At 43.2% G+C, this 18172-nt stretch overlaps 2 protein-coding genes across 3 annotated transcripts in view; one reads left to right on the top strand and one right to left on the bottom strand.

The window, feature by feature from the left end:
- The first annotated feature begins 1168 nt into the window (after positions 1-1168).
- Positions 1169-8663, top strand: arxa (aristaless related homeobox a). The gene is made up of 5 exons (XM_005912111.3): positions 1169-1690; positions 2009-2573; positions 4000-4045; positions 5715-6046; positions 6736-8663. Exons 1-5 carry the CDS (start codon positions 1501-1503, stop codon positions 7001-7003), a joined length of 1401 nt encoding a protein of 466 aa, XP_005912173.1. The 5' UTR covers positions 1169-1500; the 3' UTR covers positions 7004-8663.
- Positions 8664-12238: 3575 nt separating this feature from the next.
- Positions 12239-18172, bottom strand: part of pola1 (polymerase (DNA directed), alpha 1) — a 66948-nt gene continuing 61014 nt past the window's right edge. For both annotated transcript variants that reach the window (XM_005912115.2, XM_005912116.2), the window contains exon 37: positions 12239-13237. In XM_005912115.2, the coding sequence (XP_005912177.1) occupies positions 13101-13237 (137 nt within the window). In that variant the 3' untranslated portion in view covers positions 12239-13100. The remainder of the gene's footprint in view (positions 13238-18172) is intronic.

Genomic DNA, 18172 nt, shown 5'->3' with positions numbered 1-18172 from the left:
AGATAGATAGATAGATAGATAGATAGATAGATAGATAGATAGATAGATAGATAGATAGATAGATAGATAGATAGATAGATAGATAGATAGATAGACTAATTAGATGCATGCATTAATGCTTATACTCCTATCAAAATAAACTTTTGTTTTTAAAAGCTACAAAATTCTGATCTCTGTGTTGATCTTTTATATTTCTATGTGACTCAGTCTGTGACATGGCTCACGCAGGTGCAGTGGTTAAACACAAACTCCGCGCCAGATTTTTGTTTTCTTTTTTTTGCATGTTGGCACAAGGATTAGCCATGAGTTTAAAACTAATGTAGAAATAGCCTAAAATGTTATAGTTATCATTATAGTAGAAAAGTAATAATAAAGACCATGGAAATGATCAAAGAAGACAAAAGCCTATTCCTTATTATTATTATTATTATTATTATTATTATTATTATTATTATTATATTAGTATAGTATTTTTTAATGTTATCGTTATGTTATAAAATTACTAATAAAATAATCTAAATATCTTCGTCATTATGGGCATTACTAGTCCCGAGTAGTATTATAAATTATACTGCTAATACCATATTTTATATATACAATGTACTTGGCAAGTAGGCTAGCTGTTAGTGGGCCTTTACCCCAAAAAAGCTGATAGGCCCCAACTCTCTTTTATGCACATACCCGGTTAGCTAGCACCAGTAAGCCAGCAACATCAACTTAAAAGTCAGCTATTATTATTTTTATCGTTTACGCGTGTGCTTTTATTTTGAAATGAAATGGCGTGTTACCTGGGGAAGGAAAAAAAGCTGTGAAATTGTGCTTTGTAGCCTTATGTGTGGTACTTTCCTCCAAAGTCATTGTGCTAATGACATTGTTACACTTGTTAGCCTGTCAGCACCCCATTGCTTTATTAAATGAGGCTATATCGCTAATAAATTAGAGTAAGCAAAGGTGTTAGAGACATTTTACACCAACGAGCTGGAGAAGTCGTTATTTTTTTGTTGTTGTTTTTTTAGTTTCTTTGGATTTTGCTGCTCCATCCGCTTGAGTCCGTTCCGCGGAGGAATGCGAAGTCCATGTCGGGTTTTGTCGCCTCTCCCTCAAATTAACTTTAATGTAAAATATATAAAGCAGCTGCGCGCTGTCTCTCTCCCCACATACACACACACCAGCCAATCAAGAGCGCAGCAACAGCCCACACGTAGCCTATGCTGAGCGAGCGCGCGGAGCGGAGAAACGCCTGGCAGACCCGGAGCACAACGCGAGGCAGCCAAACCGCTGTCTGTCATTAGCTGAGAGTGTGACACAGGAGTGACAGAGGGGAGAGAGGAGAAGGAGAAGGAGGGAGGAGTGAGCGGTCCCGGTAAACAGACGAGCCGGCCTGAGAGGAGCCGAAGAAAAAAAGAAGAAGAAGAAGAAGACTCCGAGAGAGAGGAAGGGCAGAGAGGTAGAGAGAGGGAGACTGACAGGCGTTACCGAAAGACAAACCGAAGCGTCGACATGAGCGGTCAGTTTGAGGAAGATATCCACGACCGGGGCGAGAGGAAGAGCAGTAAATCCCCGACACTGCTCTCCTCTTACTGCATAGACAGCATTCTGGGCCGCAGGAGTCCCTGTAAGGTCAGACTGATAGGGGCTCAAAGTTTGACGGGTCTGCCCGGCAGAGTGGAGCTCGACAGGACCGCCGACGGTGAGTTTATTTTAAAGGGAAAATTGGAATGATAGTTTACATCGGTTGGCAGTTTTGTAAGGAGGGGTGAATTGGTAACAAAGCAAACTAATTTAGCCCTAAAGTATGTGAGTAACGCTTCTGCAGGAGTTGCTCTAATGAAGCTTGTAGGTGAGCCCATTATAGCCCCAAGAATCTCTCTTTGATTAATTAAAGTGTTTCCACGACTAAGCAGGTCATTTTAAACGCCGGTGAAAATATTACATTTTATTTTAGCTTTGAAGAAAATTGAAGTGCCTGTTCATTATTTTTGACATCCTTCTCACGCTTCTCTCTCAGGGCCAACTAAAGAGCCAATCTCTCTCAGCGCTGACATGCACCTGCCTCCAAAGCTCCGCCGGCTGTACGGACCTGGGGGGAAGTATCTCCATGAGCACGCAGAGAAGCTGGAGAGGGAAAGGCTCCTGCTGGAGCAAGCTAGCGAAAGCCTCAAAATCAGCCAGGCGCCACAGGTGAGCATCAGCCGTAGCAAGTCCTACCGAGAGAACGCGTCGCTGAGCCGGGGAGAGGGTGACCAGAGCCCCGGAGAGGCCTCGGAGGACGGCAGCATGGGACTGGTGGAGCTCGGTCCGCTGAAGTTCGAGGAGGACGCAGGGAAGGAAGAAGAGGGCTGCGGGGACGCGGTGGCGCTATCCCCGAAGGACGAGGAGAGGGAGAGTTTGAACGCCGGGGATGGGGACGTGAGGGACGGGGAAGACAGCGTGTGTCTGTCGGCGGGCAGTGACTCGGAGGAAGGGATGCTGAAACGGAAGCAGAGAAGATACAGGACTACCTTCACCAGTTACCAGCTGGAGGAGCTGGAGAGAGCTTTCCAGAAGACTCACTACCCCGATGTCTTCACCAGGTGAGAGAAAAGAGAAAAGAAAAAACAAAACAGCAAGTGTTTGGAAAAAATGTTGTTTTTTATTTTAAAATTTTAACTTGATTAAATACAGTTTATTTTCAGTTATTCTGCATCACTCCTTAACGAATTTAAAAGGGACGATTGTAGGCCTATTAAATTGAATTTTAATTTCCATGTAAAATATATATAACTGCGTTGCCCTACATTATTATTATTATTATTATTATTATTATTATTATTATTATTATTATTATTATTATTATTATTATTATAGCTAAGAGTTAAATGAACACGCTTAAACCTTAAACGATCCATATGTTCCTTCATACTTCCATAACTGAAGGCGATAATTAATTGCATTTATTTTTAAATAAACACTTCCCCTAGCCCATAAAAATTTTTCAGAAACAGTCCCAGTAATTCCACGCGTGTGTAACAGGACACTGCGCCGATCACAGCTCATAAAATGCCCCACACTAAATCCGTGCTTTAAATAACTGAGCACAATGGGCCTGTAAGTGCTAACGGGGAGACCCCCCTTATTAAAAAAAGAAGGAAAGAAACCCAGTGCCTGCTTCTACATATGGCAGCGGTGTTCCTGCGTGGAGGAATAATTAAGTGGAGCAGCTCAGGTTACCTGCTGGACATGATACTGCGAGCTCAAAGTCAGGGCCTAACCTCAAGCCCAAGGGCAGGTGTACAAACGCGTTGTTCCTACACATACACACACACACACACTGAAAGAAATCCAGAGCTTTACAAGCTGATATTTTATACATTTTGTTAAAATTATGTTATCCAGGATTTTTATTTTTTTTAGTAGTTTGAACCAAAACCAAATAAAATAACCAAATAATAATAATAATCATTCTCATTCATTTTCTGTTAAATTGACACTTCTGACTTTTCTTCTGAAACATCACGCAAAATTATTTTTTCCAATTTTCCTATTTGGGATTATTCATATATATTTTTATTTTATTTTTCAGTCGATCTACTTTAAGGCGACTCGTGGGTCTAATTTGAACCGCGAGCTCATCTTGTGTATAGCTGAAGGGAGCGTCAATTGCTTTGTGGCAGGCTAGTTTAGATGTCATTATTTCAACCATTATGTTGTTACGGTGACAGGCCTTGGCTAAGGAAAATCTAACAATCACTAGGCCTATTTCTTTCCATCCGTGACAGGGAAAATAGAATATGGCTATGGCGTCTTTCTGCAGTTCATGTCGGGGAAGAGAGGGGGAAAAATCCAGCCTATTTTTGGTCGTCTATTGTTGACAGTGAACAACAGGAGGGGACAAAACAGCAATTCTGCGTTGCTTCCAAATGGTGGCCTGTAACCTTGAATCTTTTCTTACTGTCTCTCTGCTTTTTCTCCCTTCCTCTTTCTGTCTTTGTTATTCTTTTTATTTCATTTTTTTTTTAGAGAAGAGCTCGCAATGCGCCTGGATCTCACCGAAGCCCGCGTTCAAGTAAGTGGCTCCGTGTTTCTTTTATCTGAAAAAAGAGAAGCTTGACTTGTAAATCAAATATAAGGGAGGGGGTGAAGGGGAGAAAAGGAAAAGCAGCATCCTCTAATGTTTTATCTGTCCTCTATAAAATGTCTCCGATATGCAGCGCTGGATAATAACCGGTGATATGCGTCACTGATTGAGGATCAACGATTACGGGCCAATTTGAGGCAATAATTTATTACAGTAAAATGTGTTAAATGGCCCCAGTCGCTGCGCGGGGAAGGTCCTTCCTGTTATTGAATGTTATTACACGCAAACGGGGGACGTTTTAGTGGCTATTAAGCCGAGGCCGGCGATTCATAAAAAGCATACTTAGTGCAGGAGCAAACACTGTCTGTATTCCCGGGATGAGATGGTGTTTGAATTCCCATCAGAGGGAACAGATAGGGGGCGAGGCCGAGGTGTGTGTGTGTGTGTGCGTGTGCAAAAAAAGGAATGAAAGAGAGAGGAGGTGGAGGGAGGGGAGGGAGAGAAAGAGGGGAGGGATAATGCTATTTGATTTCCCATTATGTGATTGCAATAGACCTGCATTGATCCGATGCTCTGCACTTGGGAGCGAATGAGAGACCATTAAAGGTGTTTGCTCCCCCTCACCCCTCCACCACCAACAACCCCCCAATCCCACTCTCTCTCCATCCATCCATCCGTCCATGCCCCCCCTCCTCTCTCCCTCCCTCTCTCCTTCGCTTTGCACTGAAAGCGTGGCTTGCATGTCGAAAGCCCGGGCTCATAACCAGAGAGACAGTTCAAACACGGTGGAAGCTCCGAGATGTTATGGCCGAAGGTAAAACAACAGATGTCTCTTTAGGGGCCGTAGGTGAACAAATCACTTAACGGGCGCCATCAGGAGGTGATAAAAACTCATAAATTCCCGAGGGGCTGTGTAATGCTAAACAGCCCTCTGGGAATTGTGTGTGTGTGTGTGTGTGTGTGTGTGTGCGCGCGCGCGCGCGCGCGCAGTGCCTGTCGCTCAAGCCCCTGCTCTGTTCAGTCACTTTCCACATGTTGACATTTTGCTCATTGTGAGAGTCCCGTGCTTCTGCAGTGCAAACTGGGCAACAGTGGATGCGTGGGAAAGTTAAATAGTCTCTTGGATGGAAGTCACTCGTTCGACGTCTCTTAAGAATTTAATTTAAAGCGCATTAATTGTTATTGGAGCCAGTTCAGCGGTAATTTTCTGGATCTTTTGTTAACACCGCTCTTAATTATCTCTCCCCACCCGAAGCCCGTCTACAGGGAGGAGGGTTTAATTAGACAGAAAGTAGATTTAAGGGACCGTGAGCGGCGGGGTTTACCTTGCATGTAATTACCGGTGACTTTCCGCCTGTTGGCCACCACCTGAACTAGACAACTATTAGACTACACTGACACAACATTCAATAGAGATTATGTTAATTGGAGTGCGACATTGCTGTGAAGTAAGCAGGATAGAGAGTTATAGATCTAATTTTAACCTCTGTTACAACTAAGTCTAGCTTTGAGCAGACCCCTCTCTTGCCTCTATGTAGGAAATTTGCTCTTTCTTTTCTCCTTTATCACTTATTAGTGTAAAAGTAATATCATTTTGTGTTGTATCTGCCATCTTGCTCCTAATACTAATGTGTTTCTCATCTTTTTCTGCCCTCAGGTGTGGTTTCAGAACCGAAGGGCCAAGTGGAGGAAACGCGAGAAGGCCGGGGTGCAGGCCCACCCATCAGGCCTGCCATTTCCAGGCCCTCTTGCAGCGGGCCATCCTCTCAGCCACTACCTAGAGGGAGGACCCTTCCCTCCTCACCCACATCCAGCTCTGGAGTCTGCATGGACGGCTGCAGCAGCTGCAGCTGCAGCCTTCCCAGGCTTGGCTCCACCGCCTCACAACGGCTCTGGCCCACCCTTGGCTGCCCCACTCGGCCTGGGCACCTTCCTGGGCACGGCTGCCATGTTTCGCCACCCTGCCTTTATTGGACCCACTTTTGGCAGGTAAGCTGCACCGATCGACAGACTTCCCTTGGATCTAATGAATGATAATTCTTTGGACAACGCATCTCCCGTTGGACTTTGTTCCTCCAATAAAAAATTGACCTTCATGTTTATTCCTGTGTTTTACAGTGAATGACAACAATTTTAGAGGTAGACACAGACAGAAAATGCAGAGCAGCATTAGAGCTTAAAATAAACTGCCAGCAACTCTAATGAGTGATGTTTACACTAATCCTCAGTCACACTCCCTCACTGTTTATCTCAGTGTCTGATTACAAATATGTTATACTGTTAACCATTCACAGTGGCATGTAATCACTCTGTCAAACACCTTAATAAATTAACAGAACGTGTGATTGTGCAAGACAAGCTGTGAGGAGGGGTGACACGATACTCTCCATATGCCACAGTTACCTTCTCCATTATACACCATTATGCTTTCTATTTAGCTTTAATATAAAAGAAGTCAGCATGGAATACATGACATAAATCTTTCCAAGGAGGAGGCTTGAGAATTCTAATGAGCAGGCAATACTGTTCCTCTTCGTACGCCATCACACTGACAGGATTTTGGGTCATCCTGCACTCTGATGTAGGAAGCAAAGAGAGTGAAATGCATAAATTAAACTTGAATATGGTTTTAATTTCAAATAATATATATAGATTTCTGCATTTTGTTCTTCTTTCAGGCTCTTCTCCAGTATGGGTCCTCTGACCAGTGCTTCCACCGCTGCAGCTCTCCTCCGTCAGCCCGCACCTCCTGTAGAGAACCCCTCCCACACGGGGCCCGTCCTCCCTGACCCTTCCTCATCTTCCTCCACTACTACTTCTTCAGCCGCAGCGGACCGCAGAGCCTCGAGTATCGCCGCGCTGCGCCTCAAGGCCAAGGAACACTCAGCTCAGCTCACCCAGCTAAACATCCTGCCCACCGGAGCCACAGGGAAGGAGGTGTGCTGAACACTCAACACCAGCTCTAGACCTCCCCGTCCTGGGCTTATGTCCCATCCCACGACACCCCACCCACCCAAAACTTCTCCAAATACCCCATTTGTACCTCTGGAAGCTGAAGTCCTGTTTGCCCCCCCCTCCATGTTTAGCCATCCCTGTTACCTCATGTTTCCCCACCCCCAAAAATAGCACGACCAAATTTAAAGGAGCACTGGTTTTACAAAGGTGTGTGTGTGTGTGTGTGTGCGTGGTAATTGCAGTTATTATTACATTGCTTTACACTCCATACACACACTTCCCTGACAGACAGTCCACTAAATTACATATTTAACTTTTTTAAATGTTTCTACATTTGGTTATTTTAAGACACAGTCTAACAGAAGTCTTTTAAATATTTCTTGATTCTTTTATAGTATACATGAACGTGACTTACACAGTCTAACTACCAAATAGATAAAAAAATACAATTAAATTAATAAATAAAATAAATAAATCACCATTGGAGGAAGGTGGAAGTATATTTACTAAAATAATGTACTTAAGTACAAATATTTTGAGTATTTCTACTTCACTTTTGCGACATTCCAAAGGCCTTTACGTTATTTAAATATTAAATACAATTTAACTAGATTAAAACTGTGTCCACTTATTGTAATCCATTTTAACCTAATTGTTTTTAATAAATGTGGGTGACACCAAAAGGCCGTTTTAAATCCACAGTTTCTGTGCATTTTTCTAATTCTTTCTCTGCATTCAATTATTTTAAAAACACCTTTTTCTTTTTTTTAACCGACCATCTTCAGGCTGTTTTTACTTAAGAGTCTGACATCTTACACACACACACACACACACACACACACACACACACACATGCACGCGCGCGCTGTGAGAGCTGAAGAACCGCAGGGGAACCCAGACTTCTAGAAAGAAATCTTGTGCTACTTCAAATGTGGACAACGGCGAGTGCTCGACATTAACACTGCTTAATCTGTATGCACTGATGTGGGCTGAGCAGGTCTGCATCTATGACAAAGGCGTGTTGGAGGAGGTCCACCCTGAACCAAAGGAAAACTGTCCATAGACCTTCCATAGCCTTCTCTTCTACAAGCCTGACTCCTCTCCGCTGCTCGCCTACCCGACCGTCACACTCAGCCGTCATATATACGTATATATATATATATAAATATATATAGGCCTATATTTTTAAATCCCTGTATCAGTTCAGTGTGGTTTAAGGTGGTTTGAGTCCACGTCAGCACGAGATTTCTGTAAATTTACTGCAATTTTTCTCCTCCCTGTCTGATTATCGCAGCGGTGGCATTTCCGCTGAGTGTGACTGCAGGGCACGCGAGCAGCGTAGAGATCTGGTGTTTCTTTAATGACCTGACTGTGTGAGAGAAAACTGTACATACTGCGTTTAAAAAAAAAAAAAAAATAAATAAAAAAAAATTAAAAAAGGGGGGGAAAGTAAAAAAAAGAAAAAAAGAAAAAATCAAAACAAGGTCGTGTATATTTCAAGAGACCGTGTTTTGATCCTTTGCACTCGGTGTAGTGTGTAATGAATGTCGCCCTGTGTAGAATTCCACCCGTGTTTATCAATTATTAGGTTTTTAGATAATTATTTATGTCACCCTCCCTACCCCCCTTAAGGAAATGAGTGAAGGACGCTTTTTGTTTTTGTTTTTCTTATAATTATTAAGTGATTGTACGTTTCCTGGTTTAACATAACTAATTTGAATAAATTACATTGGTAAAATTTGTTATCGTTTATTATTTCAGATTCCTTTAGGACTCACATAGGCCTAAAACCAGGAAAATTAAATAATGCGAAATAGAATATTATAGAACTATTAATAAAAAGTGTTATGGAAAAAAAAATACGCTTTCTGTCTTAAATTGAATATTTATTTATTTATTTATTTTAAATGTATGCCACCGGTGCCATTAGAGAGCAATGCTGGAATGTAAAATAAATATCCAGCCAGCTTCACTCACAGGTTGCCTGGTGTTCACTCATGCCTGCAGGCCAGCTGAAACAAAGAAGAGGAATCTATCGAGATGCAGCTCCACCTGCAGAAAGCCAAAATCCACGAGGTGTTTAATCCGGTGCGCTGCGTGCGTCTATCCTCTTCAGTGGAGTTGACAAAATACTGACCATATATTCATGAGCTTAATCCCCAACATGTGAAACGCGCGACAAAGGAGAGGGGTTTTCAATTAGATCGCCCACTTTATCTTGGGGGGCCCGTCACAAAACTTCCTTTAAAACCCTTTAAAGGCGCTAAATTGGTCTTAACATCTGTAATGCCGTCTCGATGGAAGCGAGTCCCCTTTGTCATTAATGAAGTAACAAACCACTTCATCAAACTGCTTTCACACACACAACCTCGTAGAGTTAATTCCCCTCAATCCCCCCCTCTCCCCCTCCTCTCTCTCTCTCCATTGGATCTCGCTATACTGATGCAGGACTATTACAGCAATCAATGGTTACTCTCCTCGGTGCCCGACCAAATCGCGTGAAATTACCCTGCGGATTAATGTAGCCCATGTTTTTATTGTGTGCATCTATGGAAGAAGAAGAAAACCTGTTCTTGTCCCTTCAGTGCTCTTTGCTTTATGATCTTATACCTGTTAATCAGCCATTTTACTCCAAACATGCAGGAATTAGATCCGACAGTAGACTGATGGAAAGATGTATCTGAATTTATCCCAATGCAGCTTCTGACAAAGTCACCCAGCCGCCCCTTGGAGCATAATGCCGAAAAAAAAAGAGATAAAAACCAATTTTCTCCTATGTGCCCAAACCACCATCCACGATGTGTGAGAGCTCCATGTTTTTTAAAATTTCCCCCATTCTTTTGCTCAAGCTCGGTGGAGCGTGTGTGTTTTTTTCCTGTATAGGGTTTTGATGAGATTGTCCGGGAAGTTTTAATCTTATTGTGAATATAACTAATGAATGGCAAACCAATTTGTCCCTAATATCTGGGGAATGCCAGGAGGCGGGTGACCCGCTGGGAGCGAGGCTTAAACTTTCTTTGCAGCGCAAAAAGGCGAGAAAATTGAAATGCTGTCGAAGGCCAATGGCTCTGGATTTATAAAGTCACACTTGTTGGATGTGTGCCCTTCCATTCAAGACAGCGCCTGCACTTGGGATTAGGCCAGGAGGCTCCTTATTGCATGAATGACCATGATAATGAATGTTGATATAAAAATGGGGCCGGCTGTCCAATCGCGAGCTGTTTTCTTGCAAACTGGCTGCAAGGAAAAAAAAGAAAGAAAAAAAAAAAGACGCCAAATCTGCATTATTTGCTGGATTGCGTCAGTGCAGCGGGTCTTAATGCTACTGCCCGCCTCTCGCAGGTAAATCCAAACGTCCAGAAAATCTCCCCCCACTGACTTGTCTGCCCATTTTCATCATTCTCCTTCTCCTTCCCCGAGCTGCTGGACTTGATTTGGTCCGTGATTTTGGATTCTCCCGGGCCTCGTCTCCCCCACCACGTCCCTGCCAGAGAGAATAGGTCCAATCACTCCACAGCCTCAGCCGGATCAGTCCTCACTCAGTCCCCGGGAGAGGAGCTCTAAAAGGCGCTTTGATGAACGGCTCCCCCTCCTTTCCCCCCAGGCGGAGAACCAGGCCCGATGAAAGACCTGAATAGCAGGGCCATGGCTCTCCGCTCCCCTCTCGGATCGCCCCTTAATTCCCCCGTCTCTCTTGCTCTCATCCAATTAGCTCAGTGTATTAAGCGGTTTATCGTCTCATAACCGCCCTTTCAGCTCCAACAAGGGAGACACTTTGCAATAGGACCAGCTCTCCTTTTGACACCCTCTCTGGTGCTTGTATGTTCCACCGCGCTATGAATAACAGCGACAGAATAGGGGACTAATTCCCTCATCAAAGCCTACCTTGTCCATCGCTGGTCAAAACGACAAGCAATAAAGCTTAACACGACAATACAAAGAGACTTGTTCGACCTTATTAGCTTAGCAGGGTCAAATTAATGCAGGGGACTTCATTTGACTGGTTTACTGCAAAGCGGGAGGACAAAACGAGGGCCCTTACTCAAAAAACCCCGCAGTCTGATAGAGGGAACAGGAGGCCTGAGCACAGCTACTGTGAGGTGAGGGTGATTAAATGGAGGGGAAAGTAAAGAAGGAAAAAAAATAAGTTAGTGCGGGAGAAGTAGTGGAACTAATATGCTTTAATAAATATGTAAAGTTATGTCTGTAAATGCATGCAGACGCTTCTCTCACACACACTCAGCATGTTCTATCCATTGCATAGTGAATCACGGTTTAAGTGTTCGGCCCACTTAAGGTTGCCTTCACAAGTCACAGTGGTTTGAAGTGATTTGTGAGGCGTACAGTGTTTATGGAAATGCACACGGCAGGATGGAGTAAAAAAAATCCCTCGACTGTATTAACACAAAGGAGAATTCTTGGGAGGAAAAACGCGAGAAACACTCAAGCAGCGGGTTACATGTTGAACTTTAAGTAGAGCTGAGTAAATACAGCCAGCATTTAGTACGCACAGGCTGGCATTACTATAGATTAACATGCATTTGGGCAAACGTTATAGTTTAATCCCTTTAACGGTGTGCTTGCACTGGGAGCAATCAGTGAGCAGGAATGCTTCGTGCACTGAGATTTAACTGGGTAAAATACTCTACCCTCAAATGATTACCTAGAACAAACTAACATGTCAATATACAGGCTTATAAAATGTCCTAATAGAAAGCTTTAAGTCTTCTCTCAGCTCCTGATTAGACTTATTTCTGGGACATGACTTTTCTGTGTTGGTCTTTATGTGAAAATAAGAAGATTAAAAAAATTAATGTATATAATATTAGGACATTTATTTCATTTCGTACTCATTATAGACTTTATTAGCAACAGTTTGATGCAGGAGCTATATTATTAACACTACATATAACCTGCTGCAGCAGATTCTAATCTATATGATCCTGAAGATGCGGAGGAAAATGACGAGCTACATCAGGCTCTGGACACAGATTACTGGGTAGTATGATTGATTCATTGTTGCTTTCAGTGGTCCTGTGAGCAAATGATGCTGAATGACGCTCTATTTAGCTACCCAGATGTCCCAATGTTGTGAACATTTTTTCCCCCAATTTAATAAATCTGACTTTTATCACAGTGCCATTACAGTGGCAAACCAGGATCTCCACCCACCCAGTTTGTCGTCTCCCCCATCCACTCCCCAAACAACACAGGACTAACTTCTTATCCATTTAGCCTTTTATTGAGGTTTCAGTATGAAAAACATTAAATTGTTCAATATCAAAATATTCTGATCATTACAAAGAAACAGGACAAAAATCCTACCGAGAGATACAACTCTGTTACACAGAACATTAAATGCTTTAAAAACAATTTGCACAGAGGAGGAAGGAGGAGAGAGAGAGAGAGAGGGGGGGGTGAAAGAGATGAAATGACATCAGTTAAAACAGACGCAGTGGAGGAGAAGATCAGCTGTTCGATACTGGGACAAAAGAGCGAGGGAGCAGCGCGTGTGGCCTGCCTCACCCCGTCTCTCCCTACATCCTCCTTTACTCTTTTCTTTCATCCACTGATCTGACTCACACACGCACACAGACACACACACAGGATGAATGGTAGTAATCAGAACAAGTGTCCGATCGCTGCAGGCATCCAGTGGTCTTAGAGGCTGGGGTCACTATCATTGGGTAATTAGCTGCTTTTGGACTATACTGGCTGCTCTGAGGATAAGTCATTTTTACACTCTCACACTTACACACACACACATCTGGGCACAGCTAGCCTCTGCACGCACAATAGGCTGTCATTTAGGTATGATTGCTGCTCCCCTTTACCATACAGAGCCAGGGTGACGGGGTCAAATAATGAGAGAGTGTGTGTGCGGATGGGGAAGCTGTGATTGGGTTTTAAGCTATATTACAAGACCATTAGCTACAGGGTAGATGACATAAGGGTTAGGAGGCTGAGGTCTATATGTGGAAACTGCAAACAAAGAAAACAGATGTGGTTGTGTGAGCATATGTCCAGCTTTTTGAGTCAGAAACTGGAGCCTCTTGGTGGTGACGTCTTCATGGAGGTTTATGTTGTTTTACTTGAGGGAGGAGAAAGCCTGGAAGAGTTTGGCCAGGTTAATCTCCGAGTACCCGCTGGACGCCAAGGCTTTGTCTGGTACATCCTTTAGCTTCCGATAGACCTCTTTTTCTTCATTCATCTTGTTAAAAGGTTCTGAAGGAGGACAGAAAAAAGATTTGATATTGTTAGAGCTCTGTAGAAGGATCATGCATGCATTTCAACCTAACTATTCACTCTTGGATGACTTCAGATGCCCTCCATCCGTGGGATTAAGCTGTGCAGAGTCCTACTGTAGAGTAACAGAGAGCACGATGACTTTGTTTCTACTCATAAAAACTTAAAGAGTGTTTTAACCTTAAGTGGAGAGAGCTAACAGATCCAATGCTATCTGCAAGTAATGCTATCAAATTGAGGGCTAGGAGGGAGACCACACAGAATTGGATTGATGGGTCGATGGCACACACACACACACACACACACACACACACACACACACACACACACACACACACACACACACGATCATAAGATCGATACAAAAACCCCAACGAGAGCATCAAGTCAATATTTTGCCCCCGTTATCTCTCCAGGTGGGCCGCAATAAGGCCAGAGAGAAGACTGAGCGGGCAGGGCGGCCACTACAACCAAATCTTTACAGTATTATACCAAGCGTCAAGTGTAGATGAAGTATCATCTACCAAGTAATAACACAGCGTCAAACCAATGAGTGCAGCAAGCGACATCAGGTATAACAGCGAGCTGATACAGGTGAAGAAGCAGGAAAATGGGCACTGTGTTTTTAATCTTTTCATTTTCAATTATAGGGGAGAAAGAAAAAAAAAACCCTCACAAGCCGCAGTCATCACTTTTATTCACTTTACTTGCAACTTGGTCCTCGGAGCTTCGAATAAAAATCATTTAGGCACCAGCACCACTTATTTGTAAACAACAACAATCAGAGGGTGTCAGCAGCAAATTAAAGTCAATGAGCAGTGAGGCTGTGGAAAATTGCATGGGGCATTTTTTTTTAACTATTATTTCCTGACACTTTATAAAACAAATGATAAATTGAGTAAATACTTTGCATATTAACTGATTAAAAAGAAGAAAAAAAACAAGCTGGCAGCAGCTGGGACTGTGGCCGTCTTCAGATGTTTAACTTTGGACGATTTCAGAAGATCGGGCATGGATATTTTCCCCCAATTGTAGCACCCAGCAGGGGTCCGGGTGCTACATGTGCAGCCAAACTCATTCTCAGGACTGGAAATACAAACATGAGATTCACTTGCTAGCAGTGAATGCACCAGACAACAACAAAGACTTGTTGCCAAAGCAGGGTGGGAGCCGGCTAACGTCCAAGTGGACTACATCGGACATTTACGCTCTTGCAATCACGTCTGGTGGGCGATGTCTTTAAGAATGAAGGGCTGCAGTGCATGTGTGAAAACTGCTTATGTCACCGCTACCCTCAGCCCAAAGTGATGAGTTCACATTGCTGGTTTAGGTGGTATAATTCCATTAAATACTAAAGGCTTCATCTTTTTAAATGACTAAATGATTAAACGGACATCGATGTGATTAATTAAACAAAGTGTGTCTGTGTTTATCTAAATCACACACAAAGTCCTCCATATGGCCGACTGTCATGTCCTCGCCATCTCCACAGCCCTATCTCCTGTCTCGTCCTTCCTGCCTGCTGCATTAGTGGCTGCTGGATAAATACCAGTCCACCGACTGCCCAAGGGAACAAAGGTTAGATACACAGAGATCAACAGTGAGGCGCGCGCACACACAAAATACATGACAACGAAGGTAGTTAAACACTTAAAAAGCACAATAACTCAGTCACTAAAGACATCTATGTGACAGAAACAGCAATCACACATGCATGTGCACACACACCACGCACACATATAGAAGATGGTGTGGTTGACTTTAACACCAGCAGCCACTATTACCAGATAATCCTCACGTTAGCTAAGGATGGACAGGGATGGAGGGAGAAGAGAGGCAGGCAGAGGCAGACTAGTCTATTTATCTGGGGAATAGAAGGGGGGGTGATGATGCATGATCAAGCGAAAGCAATCATGTCATCATTTCTGAAAGGTAGGAGAAAATAATTCCCCCCCCCTCCTCACTCCTTTCTCTTTTCCACCTCAATCACTGCGTGGCGAACGGATAAAAGAATGATTTAAAAGTCACGGAGAGGAAAAGAAAGAAGGAGACACCTTGCTGCAAGTCGGAGCACAGTGGGGAGTGCGGTTCAAATAAATAGATTCCCCCTAAAGAGTGAGCGTGAGGTGGAGGTGTGAGGAAAAGCGAGGGGAGGGGAGATGGTGATATTGGAAGGCCTAGATGTGAAGGGAAAAAAGGGGCAAAAATAGCAAAAAAAAGAATGAAAAGAGGAACAAAGATATGAGAACAGAACGCACACGCATCCTGAAAAGTTTGTCAAATTGATGAACCTGAATGGAAATTTGTCAACCAGGACACCATCTTTGTCTCCATGACACCCACACACACACGCGTGCACATGGTCTCTCATGCGCGCACGAGCACAGTGAGTGTATCAGGGGTTATCTCTGCTCTAACTAGGTGTTGTCACACACTCGCGCACACGCTGGCGGTGCTGGGCACGAGTAGATCGGGGCTCTGCACGCTCTAACTAGGTGTAAATACAATAACAAGCCTGTAATTAAGTGAGCATGATGAAGTTAATGGAGATCGGCCATTCCGTCGGCCGCCTCCATGAATATTCTATTAGGCTGGTGGCGACGGGCAGCTGGAATAGCAGTTAATTTAATCACCACTCGGAGCACAGGGAAACTTCTTTGTGTGAGTGTAATTGCACAGAATGAATAATTGATTTGACAATCGCACCCGCGGATTTTGCCACCCCGCTTTGTATCGCCGGAGAAAGGGAGGGGAGGCGGGGAAGATGAGGAGAGTGAGGGAAGAAAATGGAGAGGAAAGAGAGGGAAAGGAGGAGAAAGAAGACAAGAGTGAGGGAAAAGAGAGAAAAAAAGACGACGAGTGGGAGGGTAGAAGAGGACCAAATGCAGAGCACTGAGAGGTGGCAGGGAAGCTGCCGGTAAATGGATCATTAGAAAAGCGCAGCTCAAGGACAATTTATATTTTATCAATGCGGCAAAATTACATTATTGCTCACACACGCAATCATACTGCCCACACTCAAGATTGAGACCTACGGAGGGTGGGGTGGGGGGGGGGGGGGGGGGGGGGGGAGGGAAGGAAGAGAAAAGCAACAGACAGAGGAAACAAGGGGGGAGGGAGATAAAAAGGGAGAGCGGGGGGGAGACAGAGAAGAAAAGTGACATGAAATGATTTGAAAGTCATTGATACGGGATGTTCCCAGCTAAGGAATGGACAGCATGGGTTTTTTTTATCATAGCGGTGTGTGACTCGGCGCGTGAGTGTGTGTGAGTGTGAGCGGGCGCGTGTGTGTGCCCAATCTATTAGAGATCTCCTGCAGCGGATGAAATTACCTCCATGTTTTACTCAGTCGCAGCAATCAGGCACAAAAATGCAATGTACATGTAGATAAGACAGGAGCACGCTTGCAAATGTGCGCACACTCACAAACATACTGAAGCACCGCAGAGGACAAACACATAACACACAACTCACACAAAAGCACACGCACACACGCGAGCTGATCAAATTACATTCTGCTTTGAATCAGAGCTCTTATATAAAGCTATTTTCTTTTAATGGGCTTTATTATATATGTTCAGCATAATGGTAAACATTCAGCGTTTACAATGGTTGGACAATGCATAAATACCCAGATACAATCAAAAGTATGTGACACAACGGGCAGCATATCACGATGCATGTGTACTTTTAGTAAACAACGGGAAATGCAAACACAAAAGGATGAAGCCGCTGGCGTCTTATCGCGCTTTTTCAATAAGTTCCCTTCAAAAGACCAAAACCAACATCTTGTTAGTCAATCTCTCTAACATATAAACACAGCTATCAGGAGTGCTGACAGTACGGAGCATGAAAGACTGAGAGCAGCCTGCTGAGAGTAGCAGTAGTAGAAATACTACCTCTAGTACTGCAGCTACTGGTTTCCAGTGTTAATCAGTATCACGGGCTTCTTGGTGTATTTTCCTGTATCCTCTGTTCAGTCACTATTCGCCCGTGCTAAAGTTCAACTAGCAGTGCAATTAAACGAAACCTGGAATTCTGTGAAGTTGAGAACCAAACATTAAAACCCCCCAAAGCAACCTTGTTCTAAACAACAGAGCATACAGAGTTTCATCAGCTACAGACGAATAGGGCTGCTCGATTATGGCAAAAATGATAATCAAGATTATTTTCACTGAAATTGAGATCTCGATTATTTGACGATATTTATTTAACCCTTTAAGACCTACCATAGAACCAAGTCCACCAGAGCTTATATTATGTTTTTACATGTTGTAGTGGGAGCATTTCAAGTTGCTATACAACTGCTATAGCCCATATTTTAATATGTATGCATTAAGTCCATAGTAATTACATTAATTGCAAAAAAGTGCAATAAACTACAAAAAAATTGAAAATCGTTTTTGGTTTTTTTTCATATATTTCTACTTGGAGAAATTTAAGAGGTTTATCCCTCAAAACTTTAAATACAAAAAAGTTGCAAAAAATAGTTTACAACAACAGGAAATTTAGTTTGAGTGTCTTCATAGTTTTATTTTGAGATACACCAATTTTTATATACTGCAGGAAAAACGAAAAAACAATCCTATGATGCAAATTTGCAAAGAAAACAGCAGGTGCATCAAAATAAACTATTTAAAGCAGTGCAATTCGAGTTCTAAGCATCACAGAAACTATTCAGAAAAGTCAAACATGACCAGTATAGGCTTTTAAGGCCTACAAGTAAAAAACTACATTTTCCGCGAAGATGACGTCACTTCCGGTTTCGAGCAGGAAATGGCGGACATGCGATAGTTAGCGCTGACGTCTGTTTCACTGTGGGAAGTGTTACGAACAGCTGATCGGATCGGCAAAGCGTGTTTCTGGAATATTATGTTTTTGTTCCTGCAAGCGCTTTTTATGCAGTTTTTGCAA

Source organism: Haplochromis burtoni, unplaced genomic scaffold (assembly GCF_018398535.1).
Source record: "Haplochromis burtoni strain Fernald_Lab_line unplaced genomic scaffold, NCSU_Asbu1 Contig_1, whole genome shotgun sequence".
Classification (NCBI taxonomy): Eukaryota; Metazoa; Chordata; class Actinopteri; order Cichliformes; family Cichlidae; genus Haplochromis; species Haplochromis burtoni.
The sequence above is the reverse complement of the archived record's forward strand: the minus strand, read 5'-3'. Positions and strand labels throughout refer to the sequence as shown.